The following is a 24037-nucleotide window of genomic DNA, read 5'->3' as shown; positions in this document are numbered from 1 at the left end:
AATTTGGAAATGAAGAGTACAGGAAATGGTAAACATGGATAAATATAAAAGCTTTTTTTTTCTTCTTATTTTATAATTTTTCTTCAAATAGATTTCATCATGTAAAGAAAAACAGTAACACTGTGTTGTGCGGTTTATGGAAAATACATGAACTAGCACAAAGGCTTGGTGGGGAGAAACGGAAGCACAGGATTCTTTTTTTTTTTTTTTTTTTTTTCATTTTTTTTTCCCTTTTTATTAATTTTTTCAGCGTAACAGTATTCATTCTTTTTGCACAACACCCAGTGCTCCATGCAAAACGTGCCCCCCCATCACCCACCACCTGTTCCCCCAACCTCCCACCCCTGACCCTTCAAAACCCTCAGGTTGTTTTTCAGAGTCCATAGTCTCTTATGGTTCGCCTCCCCTCCCCAATGTCCATAGCCTGCTCCCCCTCTCCCAATCCCACCTCCCCCTAGCAACCCCCAGTTTGTTTTGTGAGATTAAGAGTCATTTATGGTTTGTCTCCCTCCCAATCCCATCTTGTTTCATTTATTCTTCTCCTATCTCCCTACCCCCCCATGTTGCTTCTCCATGTCCTCATATCAGGGAGATCATATGATAGTTGTCTTTCTCCGATTGACTTATTTCACTAAGCATGATACGCTCTAGTTCCATCCACGTCGTCGCAAATGGCAAGATTTCATTTCTTTTGATGGCTGCATAGTATTCCATTGTGTATATATACCACATCTTCTTTATCCATTCATCTGTTGATGGACATCTAGGTTCTTTCCATAGTCTGGCTATTGTAGACATTGCTGCTATAAACATTCGGGTACACGTGCCCCTTCGGATCACTATGTTTGTATCTTTAGGGTAAATACCCAGTAGTGCAATTGCTGGGTCATAGGGTAGTTCTATTTTCAACATTTTGAGGAACCTCCATGCTGTTTTCCAGAGTGGTTGGACCAGCTTGCATTCCCACCAACAGTGGAGGAGGGTTCCCCTTTCTCCACATCCTCTCCAGCATCTGTCATTTCCTGACTTGTTAATTTTAGCCATTCTGACTGGTGTGAGGTGATATCTCATTGTGGTTTTGATTTGTATTTCCCTGATGCCGAGTGACGTGGAGCACTTTTTCATGTGTCTGTTGGCCATCTGGATGTCTTCTTTGCAGAAATGTCTGTTCATGTCCTCTGCCCATTTCTTGATTGGATTGTTTGTTCTTTGGGTGTTGAGTTTGCTAAGTTCCTTATAGATTTTGGATACTAGCCCTTTATCTGATATGTCGTTTGCAAATATCTTCTCCCATTCTGTCAGCTGTCTTTTGGTTTTGTTAACTGTTTCCTTTGCTGTGCAAAAGCTTTTGATCTTGATGAAATCCCAATAGTTCATTTTCGCCCTTGCTTCCCTTGCCTTTGCCGTTGTTCCTAGGAAGATGTTGCTGCGGCTGAGGTCGAAGAGGTTGCTGCCTGCGTTCTCCTCAAGGATTTTGATGGATTCCTTCCTCACATTGAGGTCCTTCATCCATTTGGAGTCTATTTTCGTGTGTGGTGTAAGGAAGTGGTCCAATTTCATTTTTCTGCATGTGGCTGTCCAATTTTCCCAGCACCATTTATTGAAGAGGCTGTCTTTTTTCCATTGGACATTCTTTCCGGAAGCACAGGATTCTTTCACTCTAAAGTGTTACAGTATAATTAAAGATGTATTACTACAGACTTTGAAGCAACCGCGTTTGCACGCATACACACATCACCTCAGAGTTACAGATAATATGCCACCGAAAAGGTTAAAATGGAATCATGAAAAATTGTCAGATAGGTTAATTCAAAAGAAGATATAGAAGAGGAAATAATAACATATGGAGAGAACAAAAGAAAACCCAAATAGCAAAGTGGTAGATTTAAATCCAGGCATATTAATAATCACATTAAATGTAAATGGTCTGAACACCTTAATTAAAAGACAGATATATAACAGGAAGTCCTAAATTATATGTTGCCTATAAGAAATGCACTTTAAATATAAAGATAAAAATCAGTTAAAGGTAAAAGGATGAAAAAATTACACCATGCTAAAGAATGAATACTGTTACACTGAAAAAATAAATAAAATGAAAAAAAAAATTACACCATGCTAATACCAATCAAAAGAAAGCTGGAGTGGCTCTAGTAATATCAGATAAAGTAGATTCCAGAGTAAGGTATATTACTAGGGATAAAGACTATCATTTTACAATGGTAAGGCATCAATTAATCAAGATGACATGATTCTAAATGCTTATGCACCTGACACAACAGAACTTCATTCCAATTTTAGTATATGTGCTGCCGAAGTGAGCTCTACAACAGAACTTCAAAAATATGAGGTCAAAACTAACAGAACTGCAAAGAAAAATAGATGAATCTCCAATCACTGGGAGATTTCAGCATCGCTCCCTTAATAATTGATGGAACATGTAGATAGTAAGAACACAAAAAAATTTGAACACTATTAGACTAACTTGACCAAAGTGACATTTATAGAACACTCCACAGACAACAGAATACCCATTCCTCTCAAGTACACACACAACATTTACCAACAGACTATATTCCAAGCCGTAATACAAGTCATGACAAATGGAAAAGGATGAAAGTCCTACAATCCATGTTTTCTGACCACAGTGGAGTTAGATTAGAAATCAGTGACAGAAGAATTTCTGGAAAATTCTGAAATATTTGGAAACCAAATAGCATACTTCTAAAAACCTGTGTCTAAAAGCAGAGATCAAAAAGCAGAGTATTATGAACTGAATAAAAATGAATATGCAACTTTTCAAAATTTGTGGAAAGCAGGTAAAACAGTACTGAGAGGAATAGTTATACGATTAGAAATGTCTAAAAAAGAGAAGAGGTCTCAAATTATTGACTTCAGCTGATGTGTTAAGGTAGAAAAAGAAAAGTAAATTAAATCCAAAGTAAGCAGAATAAAAGAAATCATAAAGATTGTAGTAGAATATAGAAAACCACAGAGAAAAATCAAAATCAGTCAAAGCTGATTCTTTGAAATCCATGAAACTGATTAAGCTCTAGCTGGCCTGATTGGAAAAAAAACAAAAGAGAGAAGATGCAAATTATCAGTATCAACACTGAGTGTTGTTACATTACCACAGAATCTTTATAGACACTAAATGAATAACAAAGGAATACATTTAACAACTTCAAGCCATAAATATGTTATCCCAGGATAGTGGACAAGATCCTTGAAAAGACCCAGACTACCAGGGCGCCTGGGTGGCTCAGTCGTTAAGCATCTGCCTTTGGTTCAGGTCATGATCCCAGCATCCTGGGATTGAACCCCGCATCAGGCTCCCTGCTCAGCAGGAAGCCTGCTTTCCCTCTCCTAGTCCCCCTGGTTGTGTTCCCTCTCTCTCTGTGTCTCTCTCTGTCAAATAAATAAATAAAATCTTTAAAAAAAAAAAAAAAAAAAAAAGACCCAGACTCCCAAAGCCCACTAACAGGCAACTTGAATAATTATATATTTTAAAATAAACACTAGTTAAAACACATTTCCACACACAAAACTCTAGTCCCAGTCCAGTCACTGGTAAATTCTAGCATACATTTGAGGAAGAAGTAATTCCAGTTCTACAGAGACTCTTCCATAAAACTCAAAAGGATGGAAATATTTATCACCTGATTTTCTGAGGCTATCCTTAGCCTGATATCAAAACCACAGAATGTAATTAGAAGAAAAAAACAGCTACCAACATCTTTCACACAAAGAGATAAAAATTCATAACCAGGGGGTGCCTGGGTGGCTCAGTTGTTAGGCGTCTGCTTTTGGCTGGAGTCATGATCCCAGTGTCCTGGGATTGAGCCCTGCATCTGGCCTCCTGCTCAGTGGGGAGTCTCCCTCTCCTGCTCCCCCTGCTTGTGTTCCCTCTTTCCCTGTGTCTATCAAATAAATACATTCTTTAAAAAAATTCGTAACCAAACTTTAGCAAATCACATCCAACAATATTTAAAGAAGAATAATATGACTATATGGAGTTTATCTTAGGAATGCAAGAATGGTTTACTGTCAGAAATCACCGGGGGTGCCTGGGTGGATCAGTCGATTAAGCGTCTTGTCTTCAGCGCAGGTCAACGATCCCAGAGTCCTGGGATCGAGCCCCATGTCCGGCTCTGCTCAGTGGGAAGCCTCCTTCTCTGTCTGCTGCTCTGCCTGCTTCTACTCTCTTTGTCAGATAAAATCTTGAATAAAAAAGTCAGTGGAAAAACAAAAAAAGGCAATCAATGTAATTCATTATATGAATAAATGAAGGAAGGAAAACCAGATGACTATTTCAGTAGATAAGGACAAAATCCAGCATCCATTCCTGTTAGAAACTCTCAGCAAAGTAGGAATAGAAGGGAACTTACTCTACCTGACTAAGGATATCTATGAAAAATGGACCTCCAACATCATACTTACTGGTGGAAGGCTGAGTGCTTTCCTCCCAAGATTAGGAACCAGGCTCATGATCACTTCTATTCAACACTGAGCTGGAAAATGAAAAGACAAGCTGTGGACTTGGAGAAAATATTTGTAAAACATCCAACAAAGGACTTGTGCCTAGGGAAAAAACCAAAACTCTTCCAACTCCATAGCTAGGACATAACCCCATTAAAAAGTAGACAGTAGGGTCTGAACAGACACTTGAGAGCAAAGAAGATACATGGTACTCACCATCATTAGTCTAGTGAAGCGCAAGTCTAAGTCACAATGAGAACACAATACTCTCGCTGAAATGGCTAGAGTGAAAAGGGTTTATTAATTAAAACCCAGTGTTGGCTAGGATGTGGAAGGACTAGAGCTCTGATGGGCTGCTAGTAGCAATGTAAAGAGGAAACCCTTTAGGAGGTGACTTGGCAATTTTCTTAAAGAGTAAACCAACCTCTACTTACAACCCAGCCATTCCGCTTCTGGGTGAAATGGCACGTCCACATGGGAACCCACAGCTTAATTTGTTGTAGTGCAGAATGAGAAACCGCCTCTTTCGTAAGGAAGGTGTTTGTTCTTTTTCTTTTCCTCCTCGGGCCTTTTTATATGTTTGTATACCAAAGCTCTTACCTCTCACCATAATGGGTTGAATGGCTGGTCTCTTTTTGCCACTGCAGAAAAGAACCCCTTCTTGCTGCAGAATAGGGGGATTGGATTCTAGCTCTTAGCTCAGCCGCCCTGGGCCCACTGGGACCTTGGAGTTCTTAACTGCCAAATGGAAGGCTTAAGTTCTATTTATTTATTCCTTTGTGAATATTTTTGAGCACCTGACATGGGCCCTGCACTCTTTTTGGTACTGGTAACACAATGAGGAAAATCGGCTCTGGTCCCTTGCCCTCCTGGAACCAGTTCTCTGTTAACCTCTAATGGGCTGGACACTGTCTTCAGTTTCAGGAGCTTAAGGCCTAGAGTCTTACTATCAAGGAACTTATGAATTAGGAGAGCAGGGAGACCAACTTCACTGAACAGATGAACTATAGTTGTAAGGAATGTTATGAAGGAAACTATTGGAGGGAAGAACCCCTTCCCCCACATCCCCCTTCCCTTAGCAGGGCTGGGAGGGAGGGCCTCTCCATGGTGTGGCTCTTGAGCGGACACCTAGAAGAAAAGAGAAGGCGCCCTCAATTGCCTGTCACTATCTCTTCTCTCAGAAATCCAGACTGAACGGAAGACAGTGATTTGATTTCTTCAAATCTAGGCGCCTCTGACGGTGAGCAGTTTCTCCAGGCCCTCCGCGCCTTACCGCACGCCTTTGCAGGGCTGCGTTGTCTTGTTTGGGAACTATAAGTGCTGATAAAATAACAGATCTAATTCCCCTTTCTGGTGTTTAATTAACACTTCCTCAGCCCAGAATTCATAAGTGAGACACAAAAAGGAGAAAATGAAGCTTCTGCACTGTGGCAAGCCTAAGCCAGAGTCCAAGTGTCTGGCGGGTGGATCCGGGCTCTCTGACTCTCTTGTGTTCTCCCACCAGTGCACTGTGCTGTCCCCCACTTCATGAACATATAAGCAAATGCAAACATACATTCTTTTCCCCCGTCTTACTTGAAAGATGGCTGGCTTTAAAAATAATGGTCTGCCTTATGCTTCCCTTTACCTTTAACATATCTTGAAGATGTTAGTAGAGCACTTCTACTGCCTCTTTTTTTTTTTTTCCGGTTGAAAAATATGTTTCATTTTTGAGGCATATTATTTATTTAATAAGTCCGCCCACTGGAGGACATTTGGATTTTTCTGAGCATTTGCTACTGTAAACAGTGCTACAGTTTGTTTGTATGTCATATTACACACACACGTGTGAGAATGTATGTCTGTGATCGAGTCTTGAAGTGGAATTGCTAGGTCTATGCATACGTAATTTTGATACATATCAAATTGCCCTCTGATGTGCATGCCCTCTCAGACATTTGAAATTCTGTTTGAAAAACAATATTTAATTTGTTTTTGTTTTGTTTTCTTTGCTAAGTTAGTTATATTGTAGGTTGGGTGAGTTTTGCTAAGAGTAATAACACTCATCTAGATCATTGATTTCCACTACTGGCCTGAACGAGTTCTCAGGTTCATATGTTAAAGGAATATCAGCTATATAGAAAATAATATCTCACACATGAATGCTGTATATTTCAAATGTACATAGATGCTATTATATTTAATAAAATGACAGTTCATTTAATAGTGTTACTGAATTCTTAGTTCAGCTAATAACAGCTCAGCATTTCCTTAGTGGTCCCATTGTTTTAGATGACCTTTGGATTTTGATAGCATGTTAGTTTCATTTTGTATTCTATCAGATTTCTCAAAGTAGCTTAGTCTGGAGATCTAGGAGAATGTAGTAAAAGACGATGCATATGCTACAAGTGTCTATTTGAATATAATAAAAATCATATTTCTCTTATAGATATTCCTTTAAGGACCAGCCTGCCTCCACCATTCAGAAATTACAAATATGGTAACTAATTTTTCTTATTCTTTAAACATGTATATTAATATTATTTTGTTAGTTTTGTGTTGATGGCAGTTTGAATTTGGTTTTCAAAAATGAGTTTATTATCCGTAAATAAAAACCAATATGGAAATTTACTTAGAAGTAGAGGAAAAAATAAAAATTAAAAAAAAATAGAGGAATCCTGGTGTATCATTGAAGTAAATTGTAATAGTGTACAAAAGTGGCCTATTTGTGAAGAACAAATAACATGTTTGGGAAATAATGTCTAAAATGAATTTCTTTGTCAGGTAACCAGGAAAGAAAAATGATTTCAGACTAGGACTTAAAAGAAGAGATTAAACATTTTAAATGCCAGTAACTTGAACATAGTATTTAGTAGTTTTGTATGTTGCAGTGGTAGATTAAACAATGCAGTAATGAGGCAGGAAGTTGGGTTTCATTACTTGGTGTAATAGATGGTACAGTTATTAACCTTCAGCTTAGTGACACTCACCAAACTTTGAGTTTGAGACCTCACTTGAAAATTATGATGCATCTAATAAATATTTCTGTTAATTGGGACAGACATTTTTTGAAGTATAAATTTTTTATTACCTTAGATCATTTTTTGGAGTGGCTTTTAATTCTGTTCCCATTTGGTAGAGCAACTTATGACCTAAAATACTTTGAAATCACAATCTTCACCGTGTGTATGCATTTTAATATCCAGAGACTAATTGTGAGGTCATAAGGGGTAGTCAAGCAGAAGCTGAAGGCGCTGAGTGGAAAGTACTTTGATTTATTGGGCTTAAAGAATTTACATACTAAATATTGAATAAGAGAAAGGAATAAAAAGCATGATTAAGTAAATATGAATCTTCTCAATTTTGGCTTGCGTGGCTTTCAGAGTATAATGACTTGCAATAAAACGTTGAACTTGAATCAACCTACAGATGCCATTTCCTTTTCGTCACGGTGTGTGTGTGTGCGTGCACGTGCGTGTGTATGCACACACATTCTAACTTGTGTTCCTGTAAGTCATTTTGGAAGATAAGTTTTAGGTACTGAACGCGTTGGAATATCTGACTGTTAATGATCACAGTGGTAGATAGTGTACCTCTTACATTTTCCCCACCGAATTAACACTGTTTTGTCCTAGGATCTGTATACTGTGCAGGTGAATTGGCAAGAGAAATGAACACATTTATCTGGGAGATGAGAAATTGGAGAACCACTGGGGTTTTGATAGACTTTCAGTGACTCAGTCTAGGTTCGGCTCTGGAAAAATCTGCCGCTTTGTGTTCAAGAGGGAAGGCCAGATGTTCGTTTCTGACCTGTCCTCGTCCTCCGGTATTGCTACCTGCTCTGTGGGAATAGAATACACTGGGTGCTGCGGAGTGGAAAGGCTGCGGCATCAGATTTCAGCTTTGCTAGCTGAGGTCTCCGTGCCCTTGGGCAAAGGGCTGGCTCGCTGGCCAGGCCACAGAGAGTCCGAGATCTCTCAGGGCCCTTCCTCCCGTTTAATTGGCATCTACCTCTATGATGGATTTATCCTGACCAGACTATGTTCTGAAGCACAGTGGATGTGGTCTTATTTTTAAATCCTTATCACCTAGACACTGTGTGTGTGCGCAGTAAATACTGGTGGATGTGCAGTGTGGGCTGCTGATCCTGTTTGTTTCATAAGGCCGGTGAGACTAAAGCACGCTTGTGTGAACACGTCAAATACCCCACAAATATATTCTTTTTATTATTTGTTTATTTATTTTTAACGATTTCATTTATTCATTTGAGAAAGGCAGAGAGCACAAGCAGGGAGAACAGCAGGCAGCGGGAGAGGCAGGCTTCCCGTTGAGCAGGGAGCCCAGTGTGGGACTCGATCCCAAGAACCTGGAATCATGACCTGAGCCGAAGGCAGACGTTTAACCGACTGAGCCACCCAGGCAACCCTATTCTTTTTATTTTTATGAGGTTACATTCCTGTGAAAGAGCTTATTCAACAAGGAAAAGAACATTATTAGTACAATATTTTTTGCTAGCTTGTTTCCCTGACCCTCTTACCAAGTGTGGCTGGTTACTGTTGGAGGGAAAAATCTGAAAATTTCTGTTCAAATCATTTCTGCTGCTGCTAAAAAATTATATATATATATATATATATATATATATATATATATATATCCTTTTTATTGTGGGTTTGCAGGACCCATCAGAGCAAGGATATTTCTATAAAGGCTCATTAGCAAAATATGTAGAACATGACTGATAATTGGTAAGGTCAAACCACAGTTTTGCTTGTTAGTTGTAACAGACTTTAAGCAGGATCCTTTTACTTAAAAAAAACTGTTACTGGCTTTTCTAACTTGTCTTTTGTATAAACCAGTATCTATCTATAATGAGAAAAAGATAATAAATAACTCAGAATAATAGATAATCCAAAGCCAATTTGTTTATTTTCTTGTGTACATTCTGAGCTTATTTTTAGCAATTGTGGTATATTTACATCCCTAGGATGCATTTTTTCACCTAAATTAGGTTTATTTTTAGTTCTTAAGAGTATATAGTTGCAGTCCTAGAATTAGGCTGACCTTGTGTTTAAAATAACGGGTAATTCAGAGTGCCAGTTCTTAACTCAATAGCTACCCTATTCTTTTGTAGTATTAGAACAGAGTTAAATCAAGGCCCGGTTTTAAAATAGATCCTTTCATTTCATTTTACTATTGGAATTCTTTATTGAATCGAACGGCCTGGTTGATAGGAACGTTAATTTAAGGTTAGGAGTTTATCCAGATATAATAATACATATCATAATATGTTAATTAATAGTTAAACAACACTGAGTGAAGAATTGGAAACTTTCTGACTTGAAACCCGTCGAGTGCTGAGCCCCTGCTGTAATTAAGAGCTCACTGCTGCAGTCGGACTGCACCCAATGTGGAGAAATGACTTACTGGAAAAGCACAGCGTAGCCTGACATCAAGACGAACAGATTAAGGAGTGAAGGAGGATGGAATAAAGCAGATTAGGTGGTGTGAGTCTGTGCAGCACGTGAAAACCAGGAGGCAAATACTGATACTCTTTTGGCTTTAACCGCCGTGCTCACATTACCAGTGAGCCTGAGCTCGGAGCGTGGTAACAACTTGTCAGGATGGTCGTTTGACCTCCTGTCACTGCATGTATTCTGAGAGATCACTAGGCTTTTTGAACTGCTCATTTTAACGCCTGACATGTTTTACGTTATTTGCTAACTATAGCCTTCTGTGACTCCAATCAGCAGGATCAAGTAATGTCCACCTGTCTTCTATTCTAAGGGAAGATGTGCCAAGTTCACTGCAGGTTATGGCACCCAGTTTTGTGTGTCAAAGACCAAGACTTTGAGATATCTTTATACAGCAGTGACCTTTAAGGTGATGATATATAAAAGTAATTTTTTTATTTACTGTACACTAGATTTTTAAGTGAATGGATCATAAGGCAAGGACTTGAAGTTTCTTACTGTGACCTCCCGTTTCAGATAATTCAAATAAAGTTTTAAAATAATCTTTTACAAAAACTTCTTTTTTTCTTTCAGATAAGTTAAAGATTGTTCATCAGGCACATAAAGCAAAGGTATGTTTCATATGTACAGTATCTGGCACATAGCGAATAATCACTGTTGTCTGTCTTAGTGAATAAATGAATGAACACAAGTACTTCTAAAATATTTCCCATTACAATAGCATTTTTTATTTCATGAGTACCCTTCCTACAGCCATTAAGGGGAAAAAACCCACCAAGCCCCTATTAGTAGTAGATCCTTTAAAAAAGTGTTCATTTTTTTAAAAGCATGCATTTTCTATATCAAGCAAAAATATGTAATATTACTGTAAAAATATATGTGCAAAAATGTTTTTTGAAGTTACTAATTCACAGGCGACAGCCATACCCTCATGGCATTTTCTTCGTAATCTCTGGTGTACAGTTATTTGAAGGCTGATTGAGTTTATGGTGGGTATCTAAGACGAGGGAAGACAAGGAAATTAGGTGAATTCAAAAATAAATACTACTTGGGGTACCTGGGTGGCTCAGTCGGTTAAGCATCTGTCTTTGGCTCAGGTCATGATCTCAGGGTACTGGGATCAAGCCCCGCTTCGGGCTCTCTGCTCAGTGTGGAGTCTTCGAAATGCTAGTGAGGGTCATTCAGTTGTCCAGACTCATTGAACTGAACTCCCCTTAGGACCTGTGCATTTTATTTATGTGAGATTCTACCTCAATTTCACAAGACAGTAGATGTGCCAAAAGGGAGCCAACATAAGACTTAAATGGAAATGCTTAGGATATTTGGATGAAAAGATGCGCCAGCATTAGGGTGTCCATTTTTTCTTAGTTTATGAATTTAATGCCACCCCATATATATAAATGAAAGAAGCTGATTATAACCCTAATATGCAAAAAATAAATAAGAATAGTTAGGAAAAGGAAGAGAAAGGAGAGTGACTAGCCCTGACATATATTAGCCATATCATTAAACTCTAGTAAATGAAAACGTGTGGTGCTACTATATGAACTCTTAGGTCAATGGCACAGAATTAAAACTCCAGAAATTGACCCAAATATATATCAGAATTTAGTGTATAATAAGTATAACATTTTAAAGCTATGGAGAAAACATGAGGATTCAGTAAGTATTAGTGGGACAGTTGTGAGACATCCAGAAAACAGTGAGCTGAATCCACATTCTTTTCTTTATGCCAAAATAAATAGCCATGGATTAATGATGTAAATGTGAAAATGAAGCCCATAGGTGAGGACGGAGATGAAACTGATTGAACATGGGTAGATCGTTTGTTCAAGCCGAATGATGGGTGTGTGGAGGGTTCATGGTGCTGTTCTGTATGTTTTAAATTCTCCATAATTAAAAGCTTAAAAAAAAAATGAAATTGACAAAAACATTTGAAGAGAAGGTAGAATTTTAAAAGTAATCTTAGAGTGAAGGTCTTCCGAAGTATGGTAGAAAACCCAGAAACTAAAAAATTGATAATTTTACTTATTTATTCAACCATTCAGCAACTTTTACTAGAAAAAAAAAACACTAAGGAAAATTGAGGAATGAATGAAAACGGGGGAAATTTTCTAACTTACATTACAGAAAAGACCTAATTTTCTTAGTATATGATGCTATTTTATAATTCCACTTAAAAAATGATCCTTCAAGTCCATTAAAAAACAAAATATTTACAACTTGACTCAAAAATGAATGCAGATTAAGACCACACTTAATCTCCTTCTGTTAGGTTGGCAGGGATCAGACGGTTTTGATAAGACATGGTGTCAGTGACGCTGTGGGAAACAGGTACTCTCAGCGATCAGTAGCGTTCCTGTAAAGTGGTACACGACTACTCGGGAGCATTGTTTAGTGATATCCGCCAGAATACAGTTGCACGTGCTCTCTGACCTAACGATTCCGCTTCTAGAACTTATGTAGAAAACTCGTCCATAGGCAGAATGACACAGGTTATGAGCATGTTTGTTGCTGGGTTTTTTATGGTAGCAAGAAACGGAAACAACCTGAACGTCCATCCGTGGGGACAGAGTGTGCGTATGTGTGTGTGTGTGTATCCCTTCAGTGGAACAACCCACAGCCTTGGTAAACTGAGGCAACTCGTGTACTGATTTTATGAGATTTTAAGCTATATTTTAAGAGGAAAAAGTCAGGAGTTAGAATATAGCATACAGTAGGCTGCTATGTGTTTGAAGAAGTTTGCCTGCACATTTCTGCCTACATGAAAGTGTACAGAGACAGCCGCTGGAAGGATTCGCCAGAATTAGCCCAACTTCTCTGGGAGAGAACTAGACCACCTGGTAGATCGGGCTTGTGAGGAGACGTACTCTTCACTCTTCCCCATGTGCTTGGAGAATTCTGTGTCATGAGGATGTGCTACCTATTCCAAAATGATTTTTTGGAAAGATTTTATTTATTAATTTGACAGAGACTGTACAAGCAGGAGGAGCAGCAGGCAGAGGGAGAGGGAGAAGCAGGCTCCCTGCTGAGCAGGGACCCTGGTGTGGGACTCAATCTCAGGACTCTGGGATCATGACCCGAACCGAAGGCAGATGCTCAACCAATTGAGCCGCCCAGGAGCCCCTAAAATGATTTTTTTAAATAACGTTCTCCCCCACCTTTAATCTGTGTGCTCTAGAGGTCAAGCCCCTGCGCTCTCTAGTGGGTGAAGTTGTGGACTGCGGAGCACGGCTTCTGGGCCTTCTATTTTAGCTGCTGGAGTGGCCTTTCTTTTCCCTCTTAGCCATATTCTAGAAATAGACGATGTTGCTAAGCAGCTGCATTCTGTTGACAGGTGGTACTGTGTGTCCAACTAGTGGTCACCTCTCTGTGCTTTTTAGGGGCAGATATCCACTCAGAATCTTCTCCTATACTTACGGTGTTTAACTGGATTTGTAAATTTCATTGGAGGGCCAACTCATCCACTCCCACCCCAAACCTCATAGAGGAAGGTTACAGTCAGTATGACACGGGATTAAGTTAATATGACGTGAGATCAAGTGTTTACTAGGTAGGACAAGGTTTTTAGATAAATGGGTTTTCAGCCATCTGGGTGAACTTGCTTTTCTCCGAAGTCAGGCTGGTCAGAGCTCAGGGGCCTCAGTTCTGTGTACTCTGGGCTGGCTGGCTGGCTTGCTTTCTTTCTTTCTCTATCCCCTTCCTTCCTTCCTCCCTCCTTCCCTTCCTTCCTTCTTTCCTTTCTTTTTAAAGTGTCACTTATTTATTTATTTATTATCATGCACTTTGAGAGTGAGTGGGGGTGGAGGGAGGAGGGAGTGGTAGAGGGAGAAGCCCACTCCCTGCTGAGCAGGGAGCCCGCCATGGGCTGGATCCCAGGACCCTGGGATCATGACCTGAGTTGAAGGCAGGGGCTTTAACCCACTGAGCCACCCAGGTGCCCCGTCTAGGTCTGGTCTTAACCTCTCTGACTCCTGGAATATTGTGAGGAAGAGACAACGACGATGACGATGAGGGCAGCAGGCACGGCAGAGCAGCAGCTAACACGGAGAGGCCTTGCTCTGTGACTGACGCTCTGTTACGGTTTTCTGTACTTCATCTCATTTCCTCCTCACCACAGGGCAAAAGAGAAGATTCATACCTGCCCCCCTTTTTTTAGAGTGAGAGATTGAGGGAGCAGCAGGGTGTCAGGAGGGTGACAGGGACAGGGAGAGAAAGAATCTTAAGCAGGCGCCACGCCTAGCACAGAGCCTGCCATGCGGCTCCATCACACAGCCCTGGGATCATGACCTGAGCCGAAATCAAGAGTTGGGTGCTTAACCGACTAAGCCACCTACACGCCCCCTCGCTTTTTTTTTTTTTTTTTTTAAATGGCGGAGGAAACTGAGTCTTGGAGACTCTGTGTGGTTTGTTGAGAATACAACATTTGTATTCATTTGAAGCGGGACATCAGTGGAACCCAAATTTCCATCCAGACCTGGCCCCAAAGCTCCGTGCTAGGGCGCTGTCCCCCCAGCACTTATGGAGTGTGTGCACGTGGTCAGCGCTCACATCCATTTGCTTCTGTCCCAACGATGATGGGAAGCGTGTGTGACTTTGGTTACTGCTGTCACACAGGGTAAGAATTCTGGGTCTTTGAAACTTCTGAACCAAATACAAAGCACATACAAGGACTGATAAGATGCAGGTTTTCTTTCTTCCCAGACCAACGAGCTTGTGTTGAGCCTGGAAGACGACGACTCGCTCATGCTGGAAGAAGCCTGCACGCTGCGAGCTGCGGGAATCGGTGAGAAAGCATGCCACACGCTGCTGGAGGGACACTCACGTCCCCGGCCACCCCACGGTTGCCCGACGCCCGGCTGATTGTGTTTGCATAAGTCGCTGCTAAGTAAATGCTACCCTGGGTGCCCTTTACACTTGCTGATAATTATTCAGAGGAGGAGGACGAGAATGATGTACATTCAGATCATTTGACTGAGGGCAGGAGATAGCTGCTTTCCGAATGTGCAGAATGCAAATAGTTCTTTCCTGCAGGTCTGCTCAGAATCCTGCGGGGGGTTATTTTAAGTGATTGACAGGCTATTACTCACTTAATAACCTTCTTACTCTTATCAGCATCATTTGAATGGATGGTTTGAGAGAAATGGACCTGGTAGAACTAATAGGGAATAACGAACTGAGATGTTGTTTGTAGAAGGTGTAGCGCGGTTTCTAATAGTCCTCCCGACCGCTCGGGGCCGCCCCGTTGTGGGATTTCAAACAGGAGCCTCGCGTGGGCGCTTGAAAGGGGGCCCGAGTTAGCTTTTCAGCCTAGGCTGTGCAGGTAGTTCTATTTTAAAGAAATGGCGTGTGTCGTGTTTTGTGACCATTAGATGTCACTCTAATTCTGTGTATGTGCATCTGGAGACTCTGGTGGCTGGGAGGAGGCTTTCAGGGAGGTGGGACTGTTGAAGGTGCTATGCCTTTGTCGTGGTACCTCTGTGGTCCGTGACTCCAAGGAAACAGCACAAATCACACTTACTTTGTAATTATCCAGACACACTGGTTAAGGGGCACTCTAAGTGAGGTCCATGTTAGGAAACCTGACTGTTTTTTTCGTTTTGTCTTGTTTTTTTGGACAGGTGTTCTGTTGAGTTGTTTTAATGACATCTGTCAGGAATCCAGTTTTGAGTGACACACGTGCCTAAAGTGAGTTCTTGGCAGGTCTTATTTATTTATTTTTAAAGATTTTATTTATTTATTTGACAGAGAGAGAGCATGCACGCATTAGTAGGGGGAGCAGCAGGCAGAGGGAGAGGAAGAAGCAGGCTCCCTGCTGAGTGGGGAACCCAGTGCAGACTTGGTCCCAGGGCCCTGGGATCATGACCCCAGCCCAAGGCAGCTGCTTAACCGAGTGAGCCACCCAAGCGCCCCAGGTCTTCCAATTTAAATAGGATCCTAAATATTACATGTTGCATGTTACAAATCTTAGGCTTACTTTCCTTGTTTGTCTACACTACTGGCTACATTTAGTGTCTTTTCATAGCATAAATATGTAAGGTAACTATTGCTCTTATTTAAGAACACAGTTTTTATTTTGCCATTTATTTCTTCACATGCTGTTCTGTTATTATGGCGAATGGCACCTGTGTTATTGAGGCATGGGGCACCTAGAAGCTAGCCCCGCTTGTTGTTAAAACATAAAGCTATAATTATTGTAACAGACTGGTTTGGTATTGATGGAGGGATTAAAACCTCCATGGCAAAGATCAGAAAGAAACTAAAAAAAGTAAGATCTCACAGTATGATAAAGTTGTGACCTCTCAAATAAGCGGGGTAGGAATGAATTAGCCAGAAAATGATGTTAGGCCCATTGCCAAGGCATTCGGGAAAATAAAATTTAAATCCTATCTCGACCTTTATTCCAAAATAAATTGTTGATTGATTATATGTCATAGTGTAAGAAAAATCTTTTTTAAATAAAATGTAGCTTAGTAGCTTCATAATCTTGGAGAGAAGAACTCTTCAAGCATGACCTTGAAGACAGAGCCATAAAGCAGGGAGAAATGGTAGATTTAATTCTGTAAATAGAGTTCAAGGAGAAGCACCAAACAATGAAAAAAATACTTCATATATGACAAAAAGTTATTAGCCTGAATTTATAAAAAGCTCTTATAATTAGCTTGGAAAAAGGTAAAAAAAAAATTCTACTGATAAAAGAAATGGCTAACCTATGAAAAACAGTTCAGCCTTATGAGTGCAGAGAGAAATGCACTATGAAAGTAGATGCTATTTTATATAGTGTACTAGGCTAGTGGTTAAGAATTAGAGACGAGAGCCAGAGTGCGTGGGTTTTCAGCCTGATTCTGCCACTTACTGGCTGGGTGACCTTGGACAAGCAGTCATTTGAAGACTAACAGACGTAAAGAATCCAAGAGAGTGTTGGGAAGTGGATACCTCTGGGTTTACTGTCAGGAATGTATACTACCTCTAACTTCCGTCGGTCAGTTTGGCCAGTAAGACTTCCTCACTCTTAACTTCCTGTCGCATCTATTACCAGGCCAACAGGAGTATACTTCCTCAAGCTCCGTGACTCCCTCAAGATTGAAATGTGCCTTCAAAGGGGTGACAGGGGTCTCTCACCTTCCCCATTGGTGAATCACTGATGTAGAGCTTTCTTTATTGCATGGAAATAGAATATAGTATGTGATACCATTATTGTTCACAAATGTATATATTTATGCATCCATATGTGTATATGAAGAAAAGATCATCTAATGAAATTATAGCAGTATTTCTGTGGCTGGTGGCACTGCAAGCAATTGATTTCTTTTTTTCTTTCTTGGTATTATCTAATTGTTCTTTTAAAAATTTTCTATAGTTCCCATGTGCTCTAAATTAAGGAACCAGTTTTTTTTAAAGAATATACTCCTACTACAGTTGGAGAAAATTGGTTTGAATGAGGGCTGTGTATTTTACTTATTTTGTGACTGTACATAAGCCATTTAGTATTATTGAACTTCTGTTTTGATTTCTGTAAAACAAAACAGAAACCATTAAACCTGTTTCAGCGTGTTAAGAGTTGAGTGAAAAAAGCTTATGAAAACATCTGGAACGATGCATGAGGAGACCCTCAGAAATACGTATTTGGAAATCATTTTAGAGAAGGCTGGCAAATGTTTTTAATTTATTAAGATACTGTGAGTTGTTGGTTTAACTGTCGTGACTTTCAGACTCGTGTAATGAACGATCTGTAAAGGTAAGAATCAAATCCATCTTTCTGTCATTCTTGTTGTAAGGCCGTGGGTCTTTGATGAGCATCACATTCTTGTCCCAAGTTCCCCACTGGTTTCAGGGTGATTCCAGAACCTCACGCTGCACACCCACCCCCCGCCCCAGGCCCCGGCAAGCCCACAGCCCTGGTCTGGGGTGACTCTTGGCCCGAATGGAGTGGCTTCCTCTCCGTGTCACCTGGAGCCGCCATGCTGTGCCCTGGCGAAGCTTCACTTCCACACAGGGAAGGAAGCTGTGCTCCCTGGAGAGCCACAAGAAATTAGGAGTGGGAGTGGAGTTGTAAAAATGACACCTGCAGTGTGTGATTTTTCTGGGGAATTTCCCCTCTCTCAGTGCCTTGTCTGGTTAGGTTTTTAAGTGGTTGAAGAGAAGAATCCCAGGTTCTCATGCTCCCTTTTTCCCACTTGACCTTGCTTAGAGCTGTCACTCTGCCATCACAGCCAGTCGCCATGGGAACAACGCCAATGTAACAAATGTATCATTATGACTTTTCTGCAGAATTCATGAAAGGAAGAGAAGGACTGTGAGGGGAGGGAAATTAGGGGAACAAACTTGTTTGAAGATCTCTTCTCTCACAGAGAAATTCTCCAGTTCCTGCCCCGGCCTTTTAACTGCCTTGCGGATCCCAATTGTATATTCTGCGCCCGACGTCAGGGCACACGTTAGCTTGTGGACTCTGAGCTAAAAGACCTAAGGAAAAAGATGTGGGTTTTTTTTTTTTTTTTTGGAAGGAAGAAGAAAGCTTTACTTAGAATTGTTATTTGTAAATGCAAACGTTTTTATCTTGTCATTAATGATTGTAGTTTTACGGACTTGTTCCCCTAAGTGGTAAATTTGCATGTCAGTAATTTTGGGGTGCTGTTTTATGTCTTTCCTTCAGCTACATTCTACTACTATTATCTTTTGAATCCTCTTTCCTTAGGCAAAAAATGGTGGAGGGTAACTCTTTTCAGGCCCGATGTGTTTTACTGGAACTATTTTAAAACAAGATATAGTGGACCAAACCCTAAGGGCTTATCTGAGAGAAGAGATTGTGTCAAACCAGATCCCGTAATCAGTGCAAAGCTCCCCTGTGGTCGGTTTTCGTTTTCTGTGTCAACTCATGCTGTCTGCCCACAACCAGAACCCTAACTTTGTGCCCAGCACCTTTTGATTCTCTCAGATGTATAGCTAATATTGCAGGATTCTTGGGCTCTCCCTTCTTTATCAGGATCGTGTTTCATTTGTGTTTCCTGAATGTTCCAGGTGCCTTTCCTGTTCTCTTTTGAGTGTAATATCCTAGGGCATACATACTCTCCTCCCTTAATGGCATCTTACCGGGGCTGTTCCTTACCTTAAACATCAAAGCCGTGGTAGTCTGGTGCTCAGGAAAGTATGTGGGGGAGCAGGGAATTTGGGATTCCAGAACAGGAGTATGGATTGTTCTTCCCTTTTTACCCTCCCCTTACGACCGTGGGAATCACAGGCCTATGTCCAGTCCATCAAAGATCAGATTTATTTTATTTTTTATTCTCTTCGAACTGTAGCTTGAAGTCCTCTCTGCCAGCTGATCTAAAAAACAGATGCTTGAAGCAAATACAAAATAAAGCACTGTGTTTGGGAACCTTTGGCTGGAGATAACTTTGGTGCAAACTTAGAAATATAACTCAGTTGTGAGCACAGTTTTAATGATTCATAAATTCAGATTTTGGGAACCTTAGAAAGATAGGATATACTCTTGGACCAGGTGAGAAGGTGAAACTTTGTCCTTTGGGTCTCAGGTTGCTGCAGAAACCAGACCTCGGTCTTCCTGTATCTTTTCCCCCCAGTAATCTGTACTTACTGTCACATTACAGCTTGCCTGATCATTAATTTTCTGTACCATAGAGTCCGTGCACATGTCTCTGTCTCTCTTCTCAGACAACAGTTGCTGTGCCGTATACCACTTTGGTGCCACCTCGAATAGGCTAGGGACTTCGAAACTGTGTGAAAGTCCTCACGGAGTTTTTTGGAATAAATTAGTTAGGAGCTTAAGTATATTGCCTTGAATTTTTCTTAAGCTTTTACCTTTAAAATTGGTTTTTCTTACATTCTTTTATTTAAAGTCATGATTATTTTCCTGTTAAAGGGGTGTATATATGTGGCTGACCTGTTTGGACAGATTATAAAATTATTAATTTCAGGGGCGCCGGGGTGGCTCAATTAGTTAAGCATCTGCCTTTGGCTCGGGTCACGATCTCAGGGTCCTGGGATCAAGCCCCACGTGGGGGCTCCCTGCTCAGTGGAGAGTCTGCTTCTGCCTCTGGCCCCGACTCATGCTCTCTCTCTCTCAAATAAATAAGATCTCAAAAAAAATTGTTAATTTCATTTTCAGAGTTTGAAGGTCCTGGCTTGTGTTCATTGCATTAAACTTGAAAGTCAGTATTAAAATGGTGCACCGTATTTGGAGGGTTCTCACTCGAGTTCACTTGCTAGTAAGACAAAGGGATGAACTGGCAGTGTATTTATTGGATTTTAGATTTTACATTCATTTCGGATTCACACACCGAGGCACTCTGCACCTGAGTGCACTGCGCCTGCAGCACATTTAATTTAAAATCAGGTGCCCTAGGGGACTGGCACACAGTAGACGTCCTCGGGGTTCTTCCGGAGCCATTTTAAATAGAATTGGGGCAGCAACAATTTAAGGGATAATGGTCAAAAGGTTGAAGATGCCGAGGTTCTGGAAAATCTTCTGTAATTTGTTTTCACTCCAATCGACAAGCAAATGTGTGGCATAAATACAGGAAATCAAACATTTTCAACCGAATTTTGCAGATTCTAAAAAGCGTTCTGTTCGGTTTCTCCGAGGACCACATTACTCGAGTTTCAAATACATTTTGTGTCTGACTTTTGAATGTTTAGAGTAACCCATATTGAACCTGTGTGCTATTTTCCAGTTTTTGAAGGGTGTCAATTTTACCAGCCCTCACAAAGTGTTGGGACTGGAACCCATTTGTCAGTCTTGTCTTCTTGTGTTTGAAAAAAGTATTCATCTGAAAATCTCTCACTTAGGGGATCTCATTTTGAGCGTGTATGAGAGATGTATAAAAATACTTGAGAAGTAACGAATTGATCTATAAGTTAATTAGACCCAAGAAAACCTGCGTGGCAAAGCAAAAATGCTTTGTCGGTCGTTTCTTTCCTTCAGCTTATGCTGAACCTGTTATTACCATACGGAGGAACTATACGATATGTTCGTTTCTCAAAAGGGGTGCAGATAAATGTCAACAGCAGTAAGTGAAAAGTGTAATTACAGTTAGTGTGTGTTGAGCAAAGTGCTGTGTGGGCAAAGCACTGTGTAAAGTTCTGTATGGAAATAGTAGCACATCGTGGATAAAACCCCGCATTGGGATTCTGAAGAACAGGGTGCTTTTAGCTCATTCTCCATTTGGAGGATGATTAGAATCACTTGCAACTGATAGAGGTCTACCTTTGGGCTTGCTTCCCTTCAAAAAAGGAAACCCAGGGGGCACCTGGGTGGCTCAGTGGGTTGAGCCGTTGCCTTCGGCTCAGGTCATGATCTCAGGGTCCTGGGATCGAGTCCCGCATCGGGTTCTCTGCTCAGCAGGGAGCCTGCTTCCCTCTCTCTCTCTCTCTGCCTGCCTCTCTGTCTACTTGTGATCTCTCTCTGTCAAATAAAAAAAAAAAAAAAAACTTAAAAAAAGAAAATAAAAAAAAAAAAGGAAACCCAGAAGCTCTTTATAGATAAAGGAATAGATCTTAAGATATCTTCTCTCTGAATATTGAGTTTCCTGCAGCGCCCCCGCCTTTCAACATTTTACTCATTCCAAGTGTGGAGCCTCTTAGCCATTCTTTAAAATACTATCTTTGTGTAAAATTCAGCTGTACATGAACTTCCTGTTTGCCCAGGGTTCATTTGTTTCCAGCCCCTCCCCACCGATTCTCAGCTTATCACAGCCCTGTCTGCCACCCTCCCACCCCCAGGCTTATTGTGCTGAGAGGTTTGCAATCTGATTTTCATCCAGATGAATCTTCATTTTAATCTTGAAGGTGCAGTGGTCCTGGAATCAGGATCTGAGACTATGGGCAACTTTATTTTATAATTTGAGCATTTCTGTATTTTCTGTAATGAACACGGTAACTCATAATTGAGAAACAATAAGTTTGAGATTTTTTTTTTTTTTAAGATTTTACTTATTTATTTGACAGAGAGAGACAGAGAGAGAGATAGCACAAGGAGGGGGAGTAGAAGAGGGAGAAGCAGGCTCCCCGCCGAGCAGGGAGCACTACGCAGGACTCGATCCCATGACCCCGGGATCACAACCCCAGCCAGAGGCAGACACACAACCAACTGAACCACCCAGGCGCCCCTAAGTTTGATATTCTTTTTTTTTTTTTTATTTGACAGAGAGAGATCACAAGTAGATAGAGAGGCAAGCAGAGAGAGAGAGAGGGAAGCAGGCTCTCCGCAGAGCAGAGAGCCCGATGCGGGACTCGATCCCAGGACCCTGAGATCATGACCTGAGCCGAAGGCAGTGGCTTAACCCACTGAGCCACCCAGGCGCCCCTAAGTTTGATATTCTTAAAACCAGCAAAAACCTTTTTTTTTTTTTTAGCTGACATGTCATGCGAAGCTCCTTAATTTCATTCTTTTATGACAAATTCTAGTGATGAGATGAGTTCGGTAAACTAAGAGACCAGGGGTAATCCTTGGCATCTTTCCCTATTATCCTATTTATTTGCCGTGAAGAGTTTTTACTTGTGTGTTTTTAGAGGATATGTTAATTGAGTGATCAGTATTCATTACAAATAATCTCGTCTGTTTTCCTGTCGAGAGTCTGCAGGCCCTTTTGCCCTTTCAGTAAGAGCTAAGCAGACTGTATTAACTTCTGGTTTAATTTAAAAAAAAAAAAAACTTGTTGGCACACACCTTAAAGAACTGCATGTTTAATAATTGGAAGGCTCTCCATCAGATTTGTCTCCAGTCTGAATTAATAATGTTGCTGACTTATTGTTTTAGAAGACGGAGTCCTTGACCTGCTAGGTTGAAAGAATTGTGACTGCTCTGCTCCTTTGCGGGTCCTTTAGCTGTGCCGTATCCCCTGTGAATAATTAGAGGTGTTTGAAGGTATTGCGGGAGAAGCCAATTTGTGTCTTTCACTTTGCATATTGTTGAAGCCTCATGAATTAGTCATAAGCAGGCAAAAAATTAACTTCTTCAGACACATATTTTGATGGGTCATGAGGGAGAATGTAAAGTGATCTGTAAAGTATTCTACTGATCCTCTAAGTATTAAATTATTATACCTACAGGCTAATTTCAAAGAGAAAAAAAAAGCGTTTTTCCCTCCTCCTTCAGAACTGAGCAGCACATTTGGAAAAAAATAAACGTTTATTTTCTAGGATTGTTAAGAGGACTCTGACATGAGTAATTTTATGGTTTCCTGGAAACCAGTCTTGTACTCATTCTTGTTTTTAATTTCTTTTTGTATTTTTCTTTTTACTTTTAAATTATTTGAATTTTAAGTTCTTACAACGACAGCTGATACTTCTTGTTGATTTGGTGAAATGTGAAACCAAACAAGTAGTTCATCTTTCTCACTTTAGGCATCTGAAACACTGAATCAGAGTAATATGGATTTTAATGCTTGCTTAAAATCTAGTTTTACATTAAAATTTTTTTCCATTGTCTTTTTTTTTTTTTCAGCTCATGAAACTGAAATTGCATTCTTCTGTGAAGAAGATTATAAGAACTACAAAGCTAATCCCATTTCATCCTGGTGAAAACCTCTTGGGGGCTCTCTTTTTGCATACCTGTATTAAGCTCTTTATTCCACTAGTGAGTTTTGGAAATTGACAAATAAACTTAAAAATTAATCTCTGGCTCTGCTATGTGAGCTCAAGTCTGTGGTGTTCTCTCTTTCTGCAGGTCTGCCCTTTTTCTTTCTTTCTTGTTGTAAAATAATACATTTATGAGAATAACTTTTTTTTAAATGAAAGAAATAGTTATTCAAAAATTATCATGGAGGGGTGCCTGGGTGGCTCAGTTGGTTAAGTGTCTACCTTCAACTCACCATGATCCCAGGGTCCTGGGGTGGAACCCCAAGTTGGGCTCCCTGCTCAGCGGGGAGTCTGCTTCTCTCTCTCCCTCTGCCCCACCCCCAGCCCCTGTTCAAGCGCGCTCTCTTGCACGCGCTCTCTCTCTCATAAAATCTTAAAAAGTCATCATGGAATGATGATTGGTTCTTTAGTCATAACTTACTTTTCTGAAATTAGGGGCTTCTTGGGTGGCTTACCTGTTGGGTTCTTTAAAAAGATTGTAAGACTAAGGTCATTCAGTTCATTTTGTATTT

The 24037-nt window shown here is 40.5% G+C and overlaps 1 protein-coding gene across 3 annotated transcripts in view; it reads left to right on the top strand.

Moving 5' to 3' along the window:
- C9H2orf76 (chromosome 9 C2orf76 homolog) overlaps window positions 1–23587 on the top strand; it is a 61066-nt gene extending 37479 nt beyond the window's left edge. For all 3 annotated transcript variants that reach the window (XM_046019340.1, XM_046019341.1, XM_046019339.1), the window contains exons 3-6: window positions 6908–6958; window positions 10503–10540; window positions 14634–14715; window positions 23392–23587. In XM_046019340.1, coding sequence (XP_045875296.1) covers window positions 6908–6958; window positions 10503–10540; window positions 14634–14715; window positions 23392–23468 — 248 coding nt within the window. In that variant the 3' untranslated portion in view covers window positions 23469–23587. The remainder of the gene's footprint in view (window positions 1–6907; window positions 6959–10502; window positions 10541–14633; window positions 14716–23391) is intronic.
- The last annotated feature ends 450 nt before the right edge of the window (window positions 23588–24037 follow it).

The sequence above is a fragment of the Meles meles genome, chromosome 9 (assembly GCF_922984935.1).
Source record: "Meles meles chromosome 9, mMelMel3.1 paternal haplotype, whole genome shotgun sequence".
Classification (NCBI taxonomy): Eukaryota; Metazoa; Chordata; class Mammalia; order Carnivora; family Mustelidae; genus Meles; species Meles meles.
The sequence above is the reverse complement of the archived record's forward strand: the minus strand, read 5'-3'. Positions and strand labels throughout refer to the sequence as shown.